The 23,194-nt window shown below is 39.1% G+C and overlaps 1 protein-coding gene across 1 annotated transcript; it reads right to left on the reverse strand.

Moving 5' to 3' along the window:
- Positions 1–6,789: 6,789 nt before the first annotated feature.
- Positions 6,790–7,865, reverse strand: LOC149257943 (putative germin-like protein 2-1). The gene is made up of 2 exons (XM_089370428.1): positions 7,659–7,865; positions 6,790–7,560 (listed from the first exon to the last, which is right to left on the reverse strand). The coding sequence occupies exons 1-2, from the start codon at positions 7,786–7,788 to the stop codon at positions 7,016–7,018; spliced, it is 675 nt and encodes a 224-aa protein (XP_089226554.1). The 5' UTR covers positions 7,789–7,865; the 3' UTR covers positions 6,790–7,015.
- Positions 7,866–23,194: the final 15,329 nt, after the last annotated feature.

Consider the following 23,194-nt stretch of genomic DNA (forward strand, 5'->3'; position numbering starts at 1 on the left):
TCACTAGAAATTTTTGGACATAATTATTTTCTTGTCTTGGTACTCAGTTAGCTCATAGCTCATCTTATCATCCTCAATCTTATGGGCAAACTGAGATAGTAAACAAATGTTTGGAAGGATATCTTCGTTGCTTTGTATCTCATAAACAGACACAATGGGTCAAATGGTTGCCTCTGGTTGAATGGTGGTATAACACTTCCTTCCATACAGCAACAAAAATGACCTCATTTATGGCACTTTAAGGGTATCAACCACCATCCATCACATCATATTTAAGAGAAAATTCTAAGGTTCAGGCAGTGGAACATCACATTGAACATCAACAACAAGTCCTCCAACTCTTAAAGGATAACCTCGTGTTGGCACAAAATAGAATGAAATAACAGGCAGATCAAAATCGCAGTGAAAGAAGTTTTGATGTAGGTGATTGGGTATTCCTACGGCTACAACCATATAAGCAAATGTCCCTCAAGCAAGCTAAGAAGGATAATAAATTATCACCAAATTATTATGGTCCGTACAAGGTATTGCAAAAGATTGGTACTATGGCATACAAATTGGAGCTTCCTGCAGCTTCTCGATTGCACTCAGTTTTCCATGTTTCATGTTTGAAGAAGGTTATAGGTGACAAGCTCCCAGTTCAAACAATATTTCCATAACTTGACGAGGAGGGAAAAATTATTTTGGAACCGGAAGCAGTCACAGAAACAAGAACTCGACAGCTACGAAATCGATCAATTTCAGAGTATCTTATCAAGTGGGAGAACTTATCCGCTGAAGATTCCACATGGGAGGATGAGAATTTTATGCAGAAGTATCCAGAACTACTCAAGCGTTGAGGACAACACTTTTTTGAAGGAGAGGGGCATGTTGGGTCCCCATAATACTAGTGATTACCCCATTACTATTGTAGTTATACCGCTTATTAATATTGTTGTGCCCTTATTTCCCCCATATTATTATTACTGTGCCCCATAGAATCCCTCTATTGTTATTTTTGTGGCTTTATATTATTATTGTTAGGTCGGCTCGATTATATTGTGACTCCTTAGATTCCAATATATAGAAAGGAGGTTTTGTCATTTGAAGGATCCAAGAATTGTTCATTTATGTAATGTAAAGGAGGTTGCCCCCTCGAAGAGGCTAAATTCTAAGGCATTGATCTATCTTTTCTATCTTTTCTTGAGCTGGTTTCATAACACCCAACCTTGTATAAGAAATTGTTTGGAAGTCTTATGTATTTGACAACAACAAGGCCCGATATAATGTTTGTTGTAAGTTTAATTTCCAGATTCATGGAGTCTCCAAAGAATACCCATTAGCTAGTTGGAAAAGGGATTTTAAGATATGTTGTTGGAACAATAAATTATGGTATCCTATATACATCTGATTCATATTTTAAACTAACTAGATATACAGATAGTGATTTTGCAGGCAATATTTATGATAGGAAGAGCACATCTGGGTATGTGTTCAATTTTGGTTCAGGTGCAGTTTCATGGGCATTAGTGAAGAAATCCATTGTGACTCTATCTTCATTCGAGAATTAGTAAGAAATAATGAAATATGTATGGAGTTTTGCAGATTTGAAGACTAGTTTGTAGATATATTTACAAAACCCTTGGGTGAAGAATTGTTTGAAACTCACAAGGAAAACATAGGAGTATGTATGATGTAACGACATTTTGATGAAATAACAATTTTTTGTTTTTGTTTTTGGTGAAATAATTAAGGGGGAGAATGTAAGAGTAATTATTCCACCATTCGTCGTCTTCCACTGTCGCCGCCTCCCCGCACACCACCATGACTCTTAAATTTCCAACAGTTACCACCGCCTGCGATCACGCCGCCTCAGCCTCTCAAATTTGAAAGGCAAACACGGTTTGGAAAAATAATTGTTTAACTGATGTAACCAACTCTACTTTTTCTATAAATAGAAATGATCAACAGAGGCGGATATCATCCCACTCGACTTTCATATTTTCATGAGTAGATAGCAACTGTAGTTGCAGTTTCTATTTCATGTGTGTTTAGTTTCTTCAACTTTCCCATTTTTATCACCAAATTCGAGAAATTATGATAAGAAATAAATGTTTTGGACTCTAAGATAAATATAGTATGGAAAATATGAAAGATGGAATTTTTTGTTAGAATGTAAACACATTGGCTAATCCCCTAATATGTAATTTGTAAAATGTTTGGTGATTTTTTTATAATGATTTTATGTAATTTGTAAAATTTGGCTAATTGTTTTAACAAAAACTGAACAATCATTTTCCCTAAGTAAAAAAAACTGAAAAATCATTTTCCCTCGGCAAAAGGATGGAAGACATGACCACGAACACTTGCAAGATATTTGCAAGATATTTGTTGCTCGAAATGAGACATGACCACGAACACTTGCAAGATATTTGTTCCTCGAATTGAGGTTTAGTTAACTTTTCATAATGTGCTCAAACATAACAACCACAAACACATGATCCACAAACACAATAATTTATTAATCCAAATGATGACCTAGGGAAGACATGGCCACGAACACTTGCAAGATATTTGTTCCTCGAAATGAGGTTTAGTTAACTTTTCATAATGTGCTCAAACATAACAATCCGATAAACAAATTGAACGTCAACTAGATAAACATCACCCCTTGAGGATAGAATGATAATAACACAATGAATGACGATCACAAGAACTTGAGGAAATTCGCCAATGGGCTAATTCCATTATATTTTCCAAAAATAATACCAATGTCCATTTTTCTAAGATGATTGGCCCAAATCCTATTGTATAAATTTATTTTAGTTTGTATAGGAACCGAAATTTCTAAAAATAATTTCTAATCATTATGAAGTTAGATATTTTAACAAAAGTATACCCAAAAATTTGTGGTTGACATTTAAGAAACATAAGGTTCCCAATTAGTTCAAATTTTCAAATGTTTATCAAGAAACTAAAGAAGTTATGATAAGAAATTAATGCTTGGGACGGTAACATAAATATGGTATGGAAAATATGAAGATGGAATTCTTTCTCAAGAGTGTAAACACCATGGCTAATCCCGTGATATGCTAAATGTAAAATGCTTGGTGATTTTTTTGCAATAATTTTATATAGTCTCCTATAAAATTTTGGTAGTTTTTGAGGAAAAATACTTTTGTCCTTGACAATTTGGCTAATCTTTTAAGAAAAAAGGAAAAATCATTTTTCTTGGGAAAAAGCACAAAAAATTAGCACATTTGCAAAATTTAGGCTGTAAAATTTTGCCCAAATATGGATCCTTAAATTTAGGCTATAAAAGTTTGCCCAAATATGGATCCTTAAATATTGCACACATTGCATGTGTTTTTCTTTTTGTTCTATTTTTATTCTAGTTGTATCTATGTGGAAGCATGGAATTTTAGATAACAATGAATTTTGTTTGTGGACAATGAACTCTATAAACTTTGATATAATAATTAATCATTTTTTTTGCTAAAAAATCTATATATATATATATATATAGAGAGAGAGAGAGAGAGAGAGAGAGAGAGAGACAAATCATAGAATATCAATTTATAAGCTCTATATAAGAAAATTAATTTGATAAGACATATCATTTCCTTTAAAAATCAAATACGCTCTAAGCTCTAGACGCTCCCACAGCAAGGCATGAGTGCGTATGGGGACTTTTCTCCTCAGACGTATGCATGCAACTTCGAGATTTGTGCCACTTTCAAGCCCAGAATCTAGGTCACTGCCCAAACACCCCTGTAGCTTTCAGAATCCATAATTTACATGAGAACAGGACTTACCAGCCAAAAACTGGCTCCGAGACTAGGCCTGACCATCCCCAACCAGGACTGACATTCTATGAAACACTTGGCATCAATGCAATCTACAGGACATAAATAGAATACATATCATAAATGACTGATAACTCATATGAGACTTGACAAGAAGGATCACCACCCTCTTCCCTTAACTGTTTTGACAGCAATTAGGTCTTGCACCCACTATCCTTTCAATTATAAGTAAATACATGAAATAACCATGACTATAACCAGTCCTCTAACAATGCTTATAACCAACATTAAACCTTGTAAATAAAAATGGGATAACAACCATTAAGGCCACATAATAGTAAGTAAAAAAGAAAGAGAACTTAGTTTTTATTAAACATAGGCAAGAGCCAACCAGGGTTGGGACTTCCACGTACCACCTGACCATAGACATGGTTGAACCAATTTTATTATTATTATTATTATTATTATATTTATTTATTTATTTATTTTTCCAGCTAGTCACCTCTGCGCCATATTCCGAGCATGAATGTGGGATCTCATGGATAAACCAAACCAAAAACAACCAAGATAATCTAGAGGTTAGACCACCTCCACCCTCACCAAATTGTGAGTTCACCAAAATCGACACCGAGATCACAAAACCAAACCAAGATTGGAATGCCTCCTTGCTTGATCTTGATCCTCCTTGCTTGATCTTGATCCTCCTTGCTTGATCTTTGATTTCCATTCCTTTCCTTGTCCTTCCTCTGCTTAATTTTCCCTTCCTTGCTCCAAATCTAGAATGCTCCAAGAAAACTCTAAGTGTCCAAGGGTGAGAGAGAGAGAGACAGAATAATGAGAGATCTCCAAAATTGAACTGACAAAAAGCCATGAATTGTTCCTCATAAGGCTTTTTATCAATGAGGCCTCTTTTTTCTTCATTTTCCATTATTTTCCTTCAATTTCCTCCTGAGATGCAACCTGTGACCTTTCACCTTCTTTTCTCCTATTTTCCTTTATTTTCATAAATAAATGTGCCAAAATATCTTTTTTCCTTTTTAATGCTTTAGCGATTGCCTTTGCTAATTTCCTTTAGCCATAAACACATCCAGTGATTCCCACTAGGATATATTTTCCCAACATCCAGATTGGAACAAGTGTCCCTTAACTGTGGTCTTGTTTTTCCTTTATTAACTTTTATTAGATGAACTTTTAACGAGGGGTTGTTACATCTCAACGCAAGCCAGACCAAAACTAAATTGGTTTTTTCAGGAATACAGAACAGGGCTAACCTTGTATTTCAAGCTAGAAAGTATATTGTGAATGACGACTTAATAAAGGGTTGATAGGAAAAGAAAATTATATGTTAGGAAGAGTATCATATTTTAAAGATATCTTCTAGGATATTTTTGTGCAGGATTTACCAAGCTTCTCGAATGATCAAGGAGTGCTTATCCCAGATGAAGAGTATCAGGTCAAGTTTCAAGAAAAGAGGAATGACACGTCATAATTCAACCAGACTTCTTCTAATATAACGGGTCAAAATATTTTCGACCTTTAAGAAGAAAAAAATTAATCTTCTTAATCAAATAAGAAGAGTCGTCAATGATTTACCACCGATCTCATATGTTTTTCACACATAATTGGATACTATCTATAAAGAGATGATAACAACATCATTCCCATCAACAACCATCCGACAAAGGATAACTTCATTTAGTGAGAATGGATTGCATTGGAGGAATCTTCTACTTCAACTGATCATGATGTCTCATACACAATCTTAGGCTTTCCTACAACATATTGCAAATTTATCTTACATTTTTGCTAATAGTGAGGTTTTTTTCCCAAAGATTGCAAAACTAAATGTTTTGTAAATTTTGTATAAATTCTCTCATCTCGATGAGGAAAAGGTTTGTATTTTGAGAAAATAAGGACTATTGTGTGTATGTAAATACTTTTTTCTAAAATGAATTAAAGTTTGTCAAGATCAGAAGTACTTGAGAATTTGAAACTAGAGATTCATGTGTTGGTATTTTCTAGTCTATGTTCTTTAGTGATTGTTTCCTTTCAGTATTTCATTTGATGTATTATCTTCAATGTTTGAATGTAATCAAAGGATTCAAAATTCACCTTTGATGCTCTGTTTTCATCACAATCTCTATTGATACAAAACAAATGGAAGAGGCATACAAGTAGTCCTAATATTTTCTTCCAATGATTCATATCATATCTTGAACACTTTAATGATATTGCAATAGGTAATTTGTATTGTCACATAATACTGAATCATTTCAAAGTTTAGGCCATAAGAAACGTCATTTTTTAAACACGGATTCCAAATAATTCTGAAAATTTAGAAGTATTGGTCATTAACATAATTGTTTGCAACAATGTCATCTAGTGTATCATTGTCAATCAATGTTCATATGATCTTTCAAGTAGTTAATATTATCATCATCCTCATCTTTACCTGCATCATCTTCATCATCATTGAAATCTAGCTGTAGACCATGCATGCATATTGTTTCGAGATGTATTTGGCTAATCATTTTCTATACGATCTAAATATGTAGTTGTACATAAATTTCTGAAAGCAAATAGAAAAGCATTTTATTTATTGACATATAAACTTGCGATCTATAAGACACCGCGGATTTGCAATTTATTAATCCAAACAAAAATAAGTGGAGAAAATATGAACGACGATGAAGAGAGGGTGTCCAAATGGAATGAATTTCATTATCCTTTTTATTATATATATATTAACCACCAAATTGCAGGAAGTGTACATGATATTCGTGAATAACATTTAGTTGATGCCATGCCATTGTAATTGTAATGCCAGATAAACGAGATTGAACGACGTCTTGTCCGTGGTAGAGAATTATATGGAATGTCTAATTCATGCATAGGAGAACAAAAATAAGTGGAGAAAATATGAATGACGGTGGAATGGAATGAATTTCATTATCCTTTTTATTATATAATATAACCACCAAATTGCAAGGAAGTCTACAGGATATGAAATTAAAGCTGTGAAATTTATTAATCCAAACAAACACCGCGGATTTGCAATATTGACCCTCCATTTATGGGGTACCATACATATTATTAGATAAGAATGACTACCTATTACTCCGTCACCCTGAGAGTAGGAGAGGGGTTTTATTTTTTTATATAAATATCAACGAAAGACCAAATCTGTTCTATTATGATTCATGCAAACGAGAAGTGACGTCGTCATGAGATCAGGAGGTGGACTTGAATTTGTTTTGGAGACGGTGGACGAGCTTGGTATCGATCTGGAAAGCTCTGGCAAGAACGGAGGCATCAACAGGGGGAGAGGCCCCGAACAGTGCGTTGGCCACCAGCTGAGTTCCTGGATTCTGGCTGCTCAGTCCAGAGATGGCCACTGCGTTGACAGAGCCAATGTTGAGTTGGAAGTGCACAAGGCCTTTGGGGAACACGAACACGTCTCCCTTCTCAAGCTTTGTGGCGATCAATGTGTTGTTAGTGGTGATGAAACCAACTGAAAGAGTACCCTCGATGACCACCAAGATTTCGGTGGCCCGCGGATGTATGTGAGGGGGAACGAGGCCGAGAGGAGTAGCGAAATCAATCCGAACCATGGAGATTCCTAAGGTGTTCAGGCCTGGTAGCTCCATGACAGAGGCTGGCGTTACGTTAAATCCCAACATGTTACTTGTATCTCCCGCTTTATCTAGGCCGCTCAACAAGAAGTCCTTTGCTGTAACCATGGCCGCATCCTTGCACGGGAATCCGTTCACAATAACTGCATCATAAATCAAATTAAAACAACATTTAGATGATCGCAGTATTGATGGCAAACGCATCAGAAATAGAAATACACAATCATCAAATGCAAATTACCTTTGCTCTTTAAATCAGCGACGCAAATGTCTTGTAAAGGATCTGGATCACCTGCGCGCACAATAACAACACTATTCGCGTATGACAAGATCACCAGTACTGCAAGGGCTAACGCCGGAAAGGATTCCATGCCTGCAACTCTTTTCTTTTCTTTTCTTCCTTACGATAATTCGATGCTTAAATGATAGATGATGATGCTGCACTGAGTAGTTCGATGAAGAATGAATTTTGAACGTTCTTCCTTTTCCTTTTATAACGTAGCGGCCATATGCCATTTCCGATTTTAATACAAGTCTCCCCACCCAAGCCAAGCCAAGAGTGAATGACCCAGTCATGAATGCCGCCTGTATTGACATTAAGAAGCCATATGCTGATCTTAATTTTCCAACTTTTAATTTCAGTCTCCGTCGAAGCAACAGTACTGAGTCACGCACTCTTCACGACGCGGCCGGCCGCCTCAGATTAAAATTGTGTGAAACAGGAGATTACGCGGATCATTAGTCACCAACGCCCCTCTACCGCATATGACCGTGTCAGAATTTTTGGTATTCTTTGTTTTCACCGCCTTTGCGGCATCCTCATTCCCCCTTGGGGAGAAAAGATCAAAGGTTCACTTTCGATGACAAAAATTCAAATGCCCCCTTAGTATAGAAAATGATTTGAGGACATTGAATCAACTAACTTACCTACCCACCACTAAAATTCCCTGCGAGCGTAGCAGAAGCTTCTTGGCAAACCTATAATTCCGTGCGAGCGTAGCAGAAGTTTCTTGGGAAACCTATAATAATACATAACTGTACAAGTTTCTTGGGAAACATATAATAATACATAACTGTATCCATCAACAAATCTAGCACCACACTTTTTAGATTTCTGTCATGGCATGGTATGTTTATCTCGATTTATCGATTTCTGTCATGGCATGGTATGTTTATCTCGATTTATCATCATCAAAAATGTCTGAAGCATCTAAAATATTAAAGCTCTTGACAATAAATTTTAAATAGTTGTTCACTGATTACCAAGATATTAGAAAAAAGAAACATATTTAAGAAATTAAAAAAATTATTGTAAAATTGATTTAGAAAACTATTTATATTAATTGAGTCTCCAAAATAATTAACTTATTACTAAAGTTTAAAATTTGAATTACATAACTTTATTTCTTTAATGTAAATAAAAAGGAAACTAAAGGAAGATTGGCCTTAAATAATGGATTTATGTTCAAATATAAAAAAAACTATTATATAAGATATTATATAATCTATTACGTTATATTATGTTTAAATATATAGAAAATATTATATATAGTTTGTGGTAAAGCCTCGGCTTCCTCGAGCCTCTGTTGCTTTAAGGCAAGGTTGAATGACGCTCATTTATGTTCAAATATAAAAAGAATACTATATAAGATATTATATAATCTATTACGTTATATTATGTTTAAATATATAGAAAATGTAGTGCAGAAAAACTCAATAACTGGATCAGACAGATAGAGGTTTTCGAATCCAGCAGATCGAAGAAGACGAGGTTAAAGTTCAATTAGCATCTCTTCCGCTGAGCGACACTGCTCTCGTTTGGTGGGAGTGAAATTTACAGAAGGGCAGCACAAAGTCAGGTAACCTTCTGTCCTCTTGGTCTAATTTTATTTCTACATTAAAGGACTAGTTCCACCCTCTGGGTTATAAGCAAAAGGCACTTATGTACTGCCAATATTTAACGTAATGTAAGGGCCAGAATGTACAAAGCTTCACGGGGGAATTTCGGAAACAAGCTCTGAATCTTGGCATCTCGTTAGATGTGCTCGAAACTGTAACTAAGTACATAGTTGCGCTACATAGCTACATCAGACACTCGTTATTACTGTTCGAACCTACTTCAATTGATACGGCCAGCGTTAAATCTATGCATCTTGAAAGCTAAGGCAAGAATGATCGAGATGACCAAACCAGGGAGATTCCATTAAAACCTCAGCGTGATAAATTCTAAAAGAAAAGGAAAGAGAAGGATGAGAAGATCGTTGCTGCCAAGAAGGGGGACAGAGCAACACCGTCATGTACTCACTGCGTGAAGGATGGGCATGACGAGGACCACTGCTAGAACCTGCATCAGGAACTGAGACCGGAGAGATTCGGTGGAAAGGGGAAGCAAAAGACAGTGGCAAAAGGGCATGAACTTGGAACGATGAAACATTGATCACAGTCGTGGGTGCAAGAGGTAATCTTTCTATTAATGGTAGTTATGATTTAGTTGCAAGCACAAGTTACTTGAATGTCCCTGTGAGTCGTGAGCGAAAGAGAATTGAGTTGTTCCACATTAGAGTTGTCATAAAGCATACAAAGGTGGAAACTCTATTCGATTCAGGTTCCCAAGCAAACTTAATCTCAGAGTCCTTAGTGAAAAGGTTAGGCCTTGAAACTAAACCTCATGCGAGTCCATACCCACTTGTTTGGGTTAGCGATAAAGCCAAATTGCAGGTCACCAAGCACTGTAGGGAGGGATTTTTAATTCCTTCTAAATTAATTGATGAGGTACAGTTAGATGTAGTACCTTTGGACATATGTGGAATCATCTTGGGAAGACCACATTTATATGACAGAAAGGTCGTTTTCTTTCGACATGAAAACAAATACTACCTCACAAAGGATGGGTTAGAGTATATAGTCAGAGCTCATCATGCAAAAGTTAGTGTTAGCCTTGTCAATGCAGGACAAATTAAAACACTGGTTAGTTCCCGTAAAGGGTGCATGCTCATGGTAGTGAGGGTGAAATAAGTCGAGACGGCTGACGCTTTCAGAGGTTGTCATCCTAATCATAAAAAGGAATTATTTGAAATTGTTTCTGACTATGGTGAATTGTTTCAGGAACCGAGAGGATTTCCCCCTAAAAGGGAAATCCAACATGAGATCCATTTGCAACACGATGCCCCTTTACCAAATTTTTGCATGTACAGGATGGATTCTATCGAGATGGAGGAGATCAAGAAACAGGTGCGGGAACTGTTAAATCAGGGAGTCATCAGACCAAGTTGTTCTCCTTGCGACTCACCAATCGTGTTGGTGCCCAAGAAAGACGGCACATGGAGAATGTGCGTGGATTACAGGGCACTGAACAAGATCACCGTGAAGAATCAATACCCTCTCCCTCACATTGATGAATTGTTAGATCAATTAGAAAATGTTGTTAATTTTTCCAAGCTAGATTTGCGTAGTGGTTATCACCATGTTAGAATTGCAGAGCAGGATGTCTAGAAAACTGCGTTCAAAACCAAGCAGGGGTTGTTTGAATGGATGGTGATTCCATTCGGACTGTGCAACTCTTCATCCACGTTTATGAGGGTAATGAGTGACTTATTTAGGCCATTTCTTAGTCATTTTATTCTTGTGTATCTGGACGATATTATTATGTATAGTAGGACATGGGAGGAACACGTCCCACATAAAGAAAGTGCTTGATGTTTTGAAGAAAGAGAAATTATATTTGAAACTATCAAAGTGTGAGTTTGGAAAGACTTCTATGATTTATTTAGGCCATATTGTCAGTAATGGGAAAGTAAGGATAGATACCTCTATGGTAGAGGCAATAATGAAGTGGCCTGAGCCCGCGAATGTCATAATTGCCCGCCCGCCTCAATTTATATAAACCCATTTCAATTTCTCAATGGGGGACTAGCAAAGGGCAATCCTATGAAACCACAAGTGAACCAGATGCAGTGGAACCATGAATGAGGGAATATGCCAAGATGATGAGAAGATTCCTTTAGAGGGCCACGGGTGCTTATGTCAGAAATTGACAAGTGCATAGTCATTTTTGCATGTTTTCTGATGAGGGGTCAAACCGTGTAGTCTATTTTCTCATCTGAGCAACATAAATTCAGGTGTCTAGCAGAAAGGAATCTTGGTAGAATCTTGAGAAATCTAAAAGATTCCCTTGGAGGCTGATTTTTGACCGAGACAAAATGATGATGACTTTATAGCCATAGTGCAATGGTTTGCTTAGAATATTCATCTAAGAAACAAATTTTTTAGCCATCTTTAGGAAGGAATCTTTAAGGAAATCTTCAAGATTCCCGAGGGTCCGGAATTTGACGGTGTCAGAAAGGGGAAAATTTTATAGTCATTTGACACAATTTCGCACCACGAATTCAGCAGTGATGTATGTTTCAATAGTTGAGCTTTGCATTTTTTGGCCATCCCTAAAAGTGGAGGTATATGATGCAATTATGTCATGTTTTTGTTCTGTTTTTCTTAAATGATGTCTTTGTCATTGAGATCCATGATTACCATTAGGTTGAGGGATACTTGTATGCCACATCATGTGAGATTTTATTAGCTTTTCATGCTGAAGGAATACCCATTTGTGTGAGAGATCCTATAGGAGGACGTCTCGTGGAAATACATGCCACTCTTGTTTAGGGAATTGACCATATGAGTGAGACTTCCTGAGAACATCTCATGGAGAGACATTCCATTCTAGTTGAGGGTATTCATACTTGTAATGATAAATAATATACCATGTACATCATCATCATTTGTAGCACTCAATGTAGCAGACTCCCCACTCTTGACACTAGGGCCTGGAGACATAACCCACACTAGGTGAACTCTGTTATCAATGTGTTTGTGTCCTTTTATTTGATGATCATCATTATGTGTTCATCTTCTTTACAGTATGCACATGTGGCTTTTCATACTCTTTCATATGAAATTCTACTAACATAACAGAAATAAAATATCTTAGTTAATCCTGGTCGCTGAAGAGATCCAGATCAAGTTTGGTATCAGATCAGTCCTCGCTAATGTGAATTGTGAGTTTGAATGATTGGACGTGCAACAATAAGGGAAATGGAGAACAACAAAGATCTATATGAGGACCTCCTCAAGATGGCACACATGGTGGACTTAATGTATGCAAATTATGAGGAGAATATGGAAAGAGAGGAATAGGAGAAAGAAAGAGAAAATGACGATGCTCCATCTACCCCTTGAGTTGACATTCATCTTCATCATTGTCTTCTCATCATTCAGATGAGGATATCAATCAAAGCCTTCAAGTAGAAAATGTTGAATTGAGGATACTTCTATGAGAAGAGAAAGAGGAGAAGCAGATATTACAACTTCTGGTACGAGCCATAGAAGAGGCATTGGAAAAATTCAAGTGCAATGATGGCTTAACGAAGCCATCATCACCTATTTCTGAATCAAAAACTGAGGTAAACAATGTTAATCATTCTTCAATTTATTTTTCACATGACACTATTTTTGCTGGAAACATGGAGGTACCCATTTACGGAACTGGCATGAGACTCCTTACCAAGATGGGCTATAAAGGAGGATGACTTGGTGTTAATGGGAAAGGAATGACTTAACCATTGGAAGTTATACAGATACCTCATTTTGCAAGTTTGGGATACATTGAAAGAGAAAGATAAAAGGTGTTAGAAGATTCCAAGACATTGTTGAATTTTTTTAGGAAAGAGAATGATGGGAACACATCACCGTCCTCCCAAGATAGTGCACATCATAAAGGGAGAGTTAAGGCAAGCTCCCATCGCTCGAATCGCACCAAAGATAGTCAAGAGAGGTATAAATTGTCTCAGTATTCTAAGGTTCCTTTTTATTACAAGCATGTTAATGATGAACATAAATCATGGCATAGAAAATCATGTAGTTTTTATGGTTTACATAACGATGTGGTTGAGTGTTGGAAGAAAATGGCAGCAAGAAAAAGGATGAGACGTGAAAGGCCTTCTCCACGTCAGGGAAGGAAGTAGGTTGAGAAGATATGGAGGAAGAAGATTTTTGTAGTCATTGCAACAGAGGTGGTCATCAAAGAGCCACGTGTTGGAGGCTCCATCTAGAGCAACGTCTCAAGGATGAAGCATTCGTGCGGGAATCAGTTGGAAGAGTTGTTCAACAAGAAAATCCACCATAGGGAGATGATGACGCAATTACTTTCATGAGTGAGAGATGGGTTTTCTAGATATGTTAGCTTGTCATGGACACATTTTGTAAATCATTTGTTGCAATTTAAATTGTAAAAGTGATGATGTGTTTTCCATCGCTTATTAAAGTAATGATGATGTTTTGGCCTTGTATTGATAGTTGGGGTATTGTTTTCTATTATGATGTAAAATTGACCAAAGAGTGTGTGTTATAAACTATTGGCAAGTATGGGGTTGCTTGGGTCATGTTTGGTCATGTAATTGAGCATCTAATTTGCAAATATTGTAATACAAGCTTGTAATGCAGGTGTCGGTTCATCACTTATGGCTCCGAAGGACAAGGATGAAAGAGAAGGAAGTGTGACCTGTTAGGTCACTTGTGGTGTAGACAATGTAATATAGAAGTTGCAGATTATGTTCATGCTTTTAGAGGAACAAAATCTCCTCAGTGGGGAGGAATGATCCAAGTGGCCGTAGACATGAGTAGAATTCAACAGTGGCTATGGAAAGCTCAAACATCAAAGTCCTTATATTGAAGTGAAAACGGGATCAAATCATAATGCTCATCTCCCTAATTCCAATGATGCAAATAGTACTCAAATCCAAGTTCGTATGCTCAAGATATTCACGGTCAAAGTTCAGGTTAAACTTGGCCAAGTGGCAACCTTAACGAGGCAACAAATTGGCAGAATCCCAGTGCACAAAATTTGGCTTCCGAAGAGGGAGAAATCGTTGATTCTTTAATTTTCCCAATGACCCTTATTCTTCGGCAGATTAAAAATGACATATTTTCTTTATTAAAAAAAAATTATAATTAGGGTGGTGGGCTGCCATCCTTGCCGCATTTTATTATATATAATATAAAAATCCAAAAATCAGGGTGGCGGGCCGCCATCACCGCCACACCCAATGATCAACAACACACATATACGTAAACAGTTAAACCATCAGTGGAACCATACAACATACCATATATATACGTGTTCTGGTTGGTCTCAAACCCACTCGACTTAATAGCCAATCGGTTTGCCAACAGAACAAACTCCAACCATAACCATTCAAATATAATGCGGTGCCAACAAATATTCAAAAAACGCCATGGTTAATAACTATTCCAACAGTTAAATACCACCAGTGGATCACTAAATGCTAACCAAATACATGGTTAAAAAAATACAATGCTCATACCATTTTGGGGTCCGGTGGGCTTGGAACCCCCTACCACCCCACGCTAAACATAGCGCCTTTGCCAATAGGCCAAACGGCCCATATTGAATTGTATGCCTGCCTCAATTTTTATAAACCCATTTTAGTTGCTCAACAAGGGACTGGCAGAGGGTGGACCCGTGGAACCACAAGAAAACTAGATGCAACAGAACCATGAGCGGGGGAATATGCCAAGATGCTAAAAAGATTCCCTTAGAGGGCCAAAGGTGCCAGTGTCAGAAATTGATAAGTTCATAGTATTTTTTGCATGTTTTCTCGCTAGGACTCCAACCATGAAATTTGTTTCCCCATTTGAGCAACATAAACTTAGGCATCCAACAACAAGGAATCTTGGAAGAATCTTCAGGAATCTAAAATATTCCCTTAGAGATTTATTTTTGACCGAGACAGAATGATTCCGACTTTATAGCAATTTTCACATAATTTTGCAGGGAGTACAGTGGTGTGCTCAGAATCTTCATCCGAGCAGCTAATTTTTTAGCCATATTTAGGTAAGAATCTTTAGGGGAATCTTGAAGATTATGAAGGGTCTAGAATTAGACGGTGTCAGAAAGGGGCAAATTTTATAGTCATTTGACACGATTTCACACCATGAATTTAATAGTGATATTCATTTCAATAGCTGAGCTTTGTAGTTTTCGGCCATCCCTGAAAGTGGAGTTATATGGTGCAGTTATGCCATGTTTTTCTTTTGTTTTGTTGAGATGGTGTCTTTGTTGTTGAGATCACTGATTACCATTATGTTGAGGGATACTTGTATGCCACATCATGTGAGATTTTATTAGCTAATCATGCTAAAGGAATTCCCATTTGAGCGATAGTTCCTATAGGAGTATGTCTCATGGACAGACATGCCACTCTTGTTGAGGAAATTGCCCATATGAGTGAGAGTCCCTGAGAGCGTCTCATGGAGAGACATGCCACTCTAGTTGAGGGTATTCACCCTTGTAATGGAAAAGAATAGACCATGTACATCATCATCATTTGTAGAATTCAATGAAGCGATCTCCCCACTCTTGACACTAGGGCCTAGAGACGTAATCCACATTGGTCGAGCTCCATTATTAATGTGTTTGTGTCCTTTGATTTGATTATCATCATTATGTTTTCATCTTCTTTAAAGTATGAACATGTGGCTTTTCATACTCTTTCATATGAACTTTTTCTAACATCACAAAGTAAAAGATATTTGTTAATTTGAGTAGCTGAAGAGATATGGATCAAATAGGATTAGAAATCAACAACTACACTGAAATCAATACATCTATTTTAGTGAAAAACAAAAATATTAATGACTTTGTAGATCTATCTTCTATGTTGATATTTTTCTCTGTGTGTCTCTTTCTTCTTCCCTCTCTCTCCACCTTCCATTTTGTGTCTATCTCCCTCCCTCTCTCCTTTTCTCTCTCTCTACCTCCCTCTCTCCCCTGTCTCTCTCTCTCTCTACCTCTCCCTCCCTTTCTCTATCTTGATCTTATTCCCTCTCTTCCCTTCCATCTATATCTATACCTCCCTCCATCTCTCCTTATTTGTCTCTCTATCTTAGCCCCCTAAACACATGTCATGCTCTCTCTCTCCCTCTCCATATCTATATCTCTTCCTCCCTCTCTCTCTTTGTCTCCCTCTTCTTCCCTCTCGCCCCCTCCATATATATCTTTGTCTCCCTCTGTCTATCCTTCTTTATCTCTCTATATCATCCTACAAGCATACACTCACTCTCTCCATATCTATTTATCTATCTATCACTCCCTCTTCCTCTCCATCTCTATCTCTTCCACCCCCTCCTTTCTCTCTCTCTCTCTCTCTCTCCATATCTATCCATCTCTCTCTTCCTCCATCTTCCTATCCCTCTCTCTATTCCCCTTATCTCTCTCCCTCTCTTCTCCTTTCCCCCCCCCCCTCTCTCCCCTCTTTCTCTCCTCTCTCCCTCAACGTCTCTCCATCTCTCCCTTTCCACTCCCTCTGCCTCTCCAACTTTCTCTCTCTATGTCTTTCTTCCCCTTCCAACTCCATCTATATCCCCTCTCTCTCCTCTCTCTTAAGTCCTCTCTCTCTTCCTTCCTCTCTCTCCCTTTCTCTCCCACCTCCCTCTATCTCTCCCCCACATCACACACTCTCACCTCTCCACCGTACAACTCTATCATTATCTCCCTCCCTCTCTCCTTCTCGCTCTCCCTCTCTCCTTCTCCCTCTCCCATCTATGCAGCTAGAGCAAGAATTGATCTAATGGATGAGTACCTTGCTATAGGAGAAAATGTCTCCTCATAGTCAATCCCTTCAACTTGACAGTACCCATTGGCCAAAAATTTGGCTTTTTACCTTTTTATGCTTCCACCTGCTCCCCGCTTTACCTTGAAGATCCATCATGAACCCACAACTAATTTATCTGTTTGTCTTGGGACCACATCCCAAACAATTTTCTTTACAATGGATTCATAGTCATCCACCATTTCATTAAACCATATATGTTTATCTACTACTTCCTTGAAATAGGTTGGCTTAATATCTACAAGCTCATTCATTACAGCCATGTAGCCAGTGTACCATTCTGTTGACCTTCTCTTCCTGCACAAATTTCAAGGAGCACCCACATTCTCAGTAACATATTGCACAAGTCTCTCATATTCCTTGATTCTTTTTCTTCCTTCTCTAGATAATTATGCTTGAGTGGTTGTATCCACTCTTTGCTCCTCAATTTGTGGTTGCTCCACAACTTCCTGAGGCTCCTCCTTTGGTGTGATTTAAATCTCCCTTTCAAGAGAGCAACACATCACTTTCTCATCATCAAATTTTACATCCCTTGGTATAACTTTCATTATGAGGGATGGGAAGTACACACAGTAGTTGTGGGGAGTTTCTGTGTAACCCACAAATGCCCCCAATTACGACGTCAACTCTAGCTTCTAACTTAATTGTTTGGAGATATGGCAATAAATAGAGGCCCAAAAAATCCTGAAGTGTGACACATCTCTCTTCCGCCTCGAGAAAACATCCTCTAGCGTAATCATCGGATTCTATCATGCCCAGAATTTGATGAGGAATCTAGTTCTGCAAATAGACTATTGAGTTCCATGCCTCGACCCAAAAATGTAAATATATTCCTTGGTCATGCAACAAATCCCTCACTTCTCCCAAAATTCTATGGTTCTTCATCTCAACCACCCGATTTTGTTGTAGGTTGTGGGGTGTTGTCAACTCTCATCAAATGCCTTATTTTTCAAAGAATTTTTTAATTAATTCGACACGTACTCACCTCCATTATCACTCCTAAGAGCCTTCACCCTCTTGTTAGTTTCTTTCTCTACTAGGGCCTTGAATTCTATGAAATTGGAGAATGTCTCATATTTCTTCCACATGAAGAAGATCCAACACTTCCATGACAATTCATAAAAAAAATGACAAAATATTTGTGCTTCATAGTGGAGGTTGTTGAGAAAGGTCCACACACATGAAAGTGGACCCTTTCTAGGACTACATGTGCTTTGTTGTCTCGATCATGGAATGTGGATTTTGTATACTTCCCCAAAGTACATACTTTTCACACATCTTTCTTCTCAAGTGCTCCTTTGGGGAGGCCTGTGGTTATCTGTTGCAAAAGGTTCAGGGCCCCATGATGCAAATGTACAAGTCTTTTATGCCAAAGTTCACCAACATCACAACTCTGCATCTTCTCTGCCTTAGTGCTTAATGTAGCAAAATCCTCAACATCTAACTTATACAGGTGATTCACATGAACCCTGATCTACTTCACCTTTCCCATCACTGTGTCTCAAGAATTCCTTTCCTTTGCTGAAGATCACATCATAACCACGGTCTTCCCAAACTACAACAGAGATGAGATTTTTCTTTACACCCAGAATGAAGATGACATCCTTGAGGCTAAGGGGGAGCCTCACTCCCTACGAAAGGTGACTATACCAATCTCGGTCGCACCATACCTTCTGTTGTCCCCCATCTCGATGTGCATCTCTAAGTCATTTTACTCCAGGTAACTGAAAAAGTCTCTATAATTCCCTCCTCCCACATTTACCCAAGCTAATCATTCCACTGGGTTAAATATGTGATGAATATTTACTAAAATATGGTTCAACTCCCCAATTATTGTTAAGGAAGTGGAATTGACAACCAAACCAAAAGTGACCTTCCTCGGGAGCTACAAGAACCCCAGGGGCTAACCAACCACTCCAGGTGCCCAACCCCTAAGTTAACCTACTTTTTGACTAAACTAGACCCCTCATCCAACCAAGGCCCCAATCTAGCCTTAAGGACAACTTCTTTCTTCTGCACTGTTTCCACCTGTGTAAGCAGCTGCTTAGCCTCCTACAGCTTAGCGAGGCATTGAGCTGTAGCAATGGTACGCGTCGTTGTCCTTACTTCATCATATATTTTCTGGAGCTCGCGAACTTCTGTGTTAAATACTTGCAGGGTGGGATCTTCCTACAGGGCCATGACTACTTCCATGGCTTGCTCAAATAACGCAGTGCAGTCTGCCACCGTGGCATACACCATTGTGACTCCATCTTTAACAACCACTTCGCTTTGTTCCCTTACCTCTAGTGGGGTTGAAGGCTGCAACTTGAGCTCCAGTTCTGTTATCTTCATGTTCAGCTCAAACTGGACTCTATCCACTTCTTCCTTGGCATCGCGCACGCCCACAACAAGTTTTCTGATCTTTGCCTCCAACGATGCTTCCTCCAGGATATGTAGTTCCGACACTGTTCTGCATGCTTCTGCCACTACGGCCGCGAGCTAGGCACTCTACACTTGAATTTTCTCCTTTGCCTACAACGCCTCTATCTTTTCGGTGAACATTTGCTCATTGTTCACCCTATATTCACTAATTAGGCTTAGTGCGTGTTGCTCACGAGCTCTGAACTCTGCTGTCACACCTACCTGCAGCATGTGAAGGAACTCATTAGGGAGCGCGACCAGGTTGAGGCCAATGTTCTTCAGAGAACTTACGATGACCTTGTCATTGGCTGCCTCCACACTCAAGGATCCATCTGGCAGCACGACTGCCCGGAGATCCAACGATCGAACCATCTCTGCTGCCTGACTGGTTCCCGATGCCAAGCTTGTTTGTGGAGCGATTACCTGCCCTGCGTTCACTTGAATCCTATTCATCTGAATCTAGCTCGTGCAGATCCTTCTATATGGTACTTAGTGCCTGCTATTGCTGCTGTTCGAACTGCTGCAGTAGTTCCACTGTGGTATCGCACAACTTGTCTCCAATTTCATAAATGTCGCCTTCTATCAGAGTGATTAGATCTAGCGATGAATTTTTCACTTTTTCCTTCTTCCGCGACCCTTCCTTCTGTTGATCCCTATATCTCTTTATTTGGAACGTAGTTCTCTGTTCCTCCTGATTGCCACCGCCCTTCTCTGACTGCTCCTCCTCCTTGGTTTGGGGTGAAGGAGACTTACCACTGTGCACGGAGTCACGCTCTTCTTGTTCGGATTGCTACTTCGCGACGCACTCCTTTTCCACCTGGTCCCTCTCCTCGACTTGTTTTCTGCACTTCTCAACCAACTGCTAGACCTTCTGCTTGGCTGCTTCCTTCTTTTTCTTCTCCGTGGACTTGCTGGTGCTCACGGCTAGATCAGATGGAGTATGCCAATCTATCGGCCAGAACTTGATGACCTCCTGAATAACATCATCTATAGTGAGGTAAGGCAGGTCAAAACATTCTTGTTGCAGATCTTTCTGCGCCCTGATGTATACGCGGTGGAAGTCAGCATTAAACTCCGCGTACTCTGAAAGATGTTCGAATACCATTGGGGAGAACCACGACTTCTGGTGGATGGCCATGCAAATGCTCGCCTCAATCAAAACCAACAAGACGTTGGTTTTTGTGATGCGTGCAATGTCCTTTGTTTCCCAAAGGGATGCAAACTATGCAGCCTTCGATAAATATTTCTCCACAGGAGGAAACTGACTATCCTCCAGCAGGTCCCAAGTGACGACCACAATTGAGAGCACCAACCATGAATAGTGGAATGTTTTACTCTCATCCTGCGCCTCTCAATAGTTTGCAAGGAACTCACTACAAAGGTAGCATGACCAATTGAACTGCACACCCTCCGCGCACTGTGCAGCTAGTGAAATAACTAGCACTAGAACCTCGTTTGCGCGGCATTTTCTCATGATTTTTCCAGCAAGGATCTGCGTAGAAATTTTTACCACGGGGTCGGTGATTAAGGTAATAGAGTACCCGCGCGGCTTCTTCATGAGCTTGAATTTGTCCTTCATTTTCTCTATGAGGTTGCACTCGCTCGTCTTTTTGCCAAAATCCTTGATCGGATTCAACCTTGAGTGTGGCAATAGTGTGATTTGATGGATCAACATATCAGTGATAGGGATTAGCACGCTCAACCACAAGCATCTGTCATGTACCAAGGTCAGCAACTACTTGATAACAATAAGGTTGATGTTGGAGCAGTGGTAGTGGGGTACCCACAACAGGTTCATCAACCCTGATTCACTCCATAAGCTCCAATGTGGTGACACATGATTCCTTGTAAAATACTTTGTTCATATAGTGCTCTGTTGCAAGGTGGGGGAACCTCTCAAGGTCTGCCAAATCCCAGTCTTCCATCTTTAAATGTGGAATCTGTGCCAAGTGCGAACCTTCAAAAGTGATACTCTCTAGTAACAAGGGTGTATTGAGGAGGAATTTTCCTGCATCTGGGTCCTTAGGGACCTTCACTTTTCCCTTACATGGAGGGATATAATCTGGTAGTTTGGAGATAGGCTCCACCCCCTCGGCATCTATATCCTCTACGCCTTCTTCATCGTCCAAATCGACCACTTCCCCTTATCCTTCATTGGTTGTTTTTCCTTCTTCTAAGCCTGGGTAGCACCATGCTTCCTCGGTGACTCGCGCAATGGCATGGGCTTCTTCTGCTTGTCTTTCTTGGGCTTGGGTACTTCTCGCATCGGTGTAGATTTCGGCCTAGGTGACCTCGGCATCGTATGCACATTAGCTGGAGTTGTCATGCTTACAACTTTCAGAACTTTTCCCTCAGAAGCGACACCTACACCAGTAATCATAGTTTCCACGGGGCTTCGTCCTAACATATTTTCTAGGATGAATGTCTGATTTACCTCTGATAACTTGGCAAATGTAGGGGTCGCAACTAAATCCTCCTAATAAGAGCGATTCATACACAATCGACAACACAACCCGAAAAAAACTCTAAGGATGCAAAGTGTTTTTCTCTGTACGGCCACACATAATTTATAAGCGAATTCGAATTCAAATTCGAGCATTCCCCCCAAAATCCGTTCAAAAATGTTGATTTGGCGGCAGATCTCCAAAGATTTCAGCCTTAATTGCCTTAAATTCCACCCCCCCGCTCCTCTTAACCGTCTCGTGGCAGTCAAATCATGAACGGTGACTGTAATGTTCACCTTATGGCTATTTTGTGTGGTCTCCCCCTCCGTAGCGCAACTCCCTTCACATCGCTTCTGGTACTCTGACATCACCCTTTTTCACACAGCCCCCCTTTCATGTAGCTCTACAAACCGGGAAATGTAGTTTATATTCCCGCACCTCCTTGCAGCTGCCAGGAGCATTAATATTGTGCTACTTCACGTAGTCATTGGGCCAGATCCCCCATGTATGGCTTCAATTGGCTTCCATTTACCCTTCCCAGAAATGGATCTCCATTCAACTTCGCGAGCTGAGCTGCTCCACCATCTGTAATTTCTTTTATAACATATGGTCCTAGCTAGTGCATCTGAAATTTTCCTGGGAACTTAGCAAAATTATTGTCATATAATAAGACCATATCATTTGCCTTGAAGGTGTGTAGTTTTATGTGTTGAATGTGCCAAGCTTTTTCGCATTCCTTTTGAACCTACTGATGGAATCCAACCAAAAACCTATCTTCCTCGAGCTCCATTAGGTGTGCAAGCTGTTCTTCTAAGGCTCCACGGTCTACCATTCCTATGAAAGCAGCTATGCATAGAATACGCACAATGTATTCCATAGGCATCACAGCTTCTACACCATAGACCAACCTAAATGGTGTTTGACCAGTAATATTTTTACAAGTAGTTCTGTAAGCCTATAATACTGTTGGTACGAGCATGTCCCAATCATTTCGCTGCACATTGAAAACCTTCGTCAATGCATTCTCTAATATCTTATTAAAAGCCTCAACCATTCCATTTGCCTAAGGATGATATGGCGTACTCTTCTGATGGTAAACCTGGAACTCTTCTATTAGTGCGTTGATCGTTTCATTGAGAAAATGTGTACTGCGATCACTCATTAAAACCTTTAGGAAACCAAACTTGGTCAACACATATTCAAACAATAATTTCGCTGTTGTTGCCCCTGTATAGTCTTTCACGGGCTAT

Source organism: Pinus tabuliformis, chromosome 6 (assembly GCF_031772625.1).
Source record: "Pinus tabuliformis cultivar Carrire ecotype Pingquan chromosome 6, CPIR1, whole genome shotgun sequence".
Lineage (NCBI taxonomy): Eukaryota > Viridiplantae > Streptophyta > Pinopsida > Pinales > Pinaceae > Pinus > Pinus tabuliformis.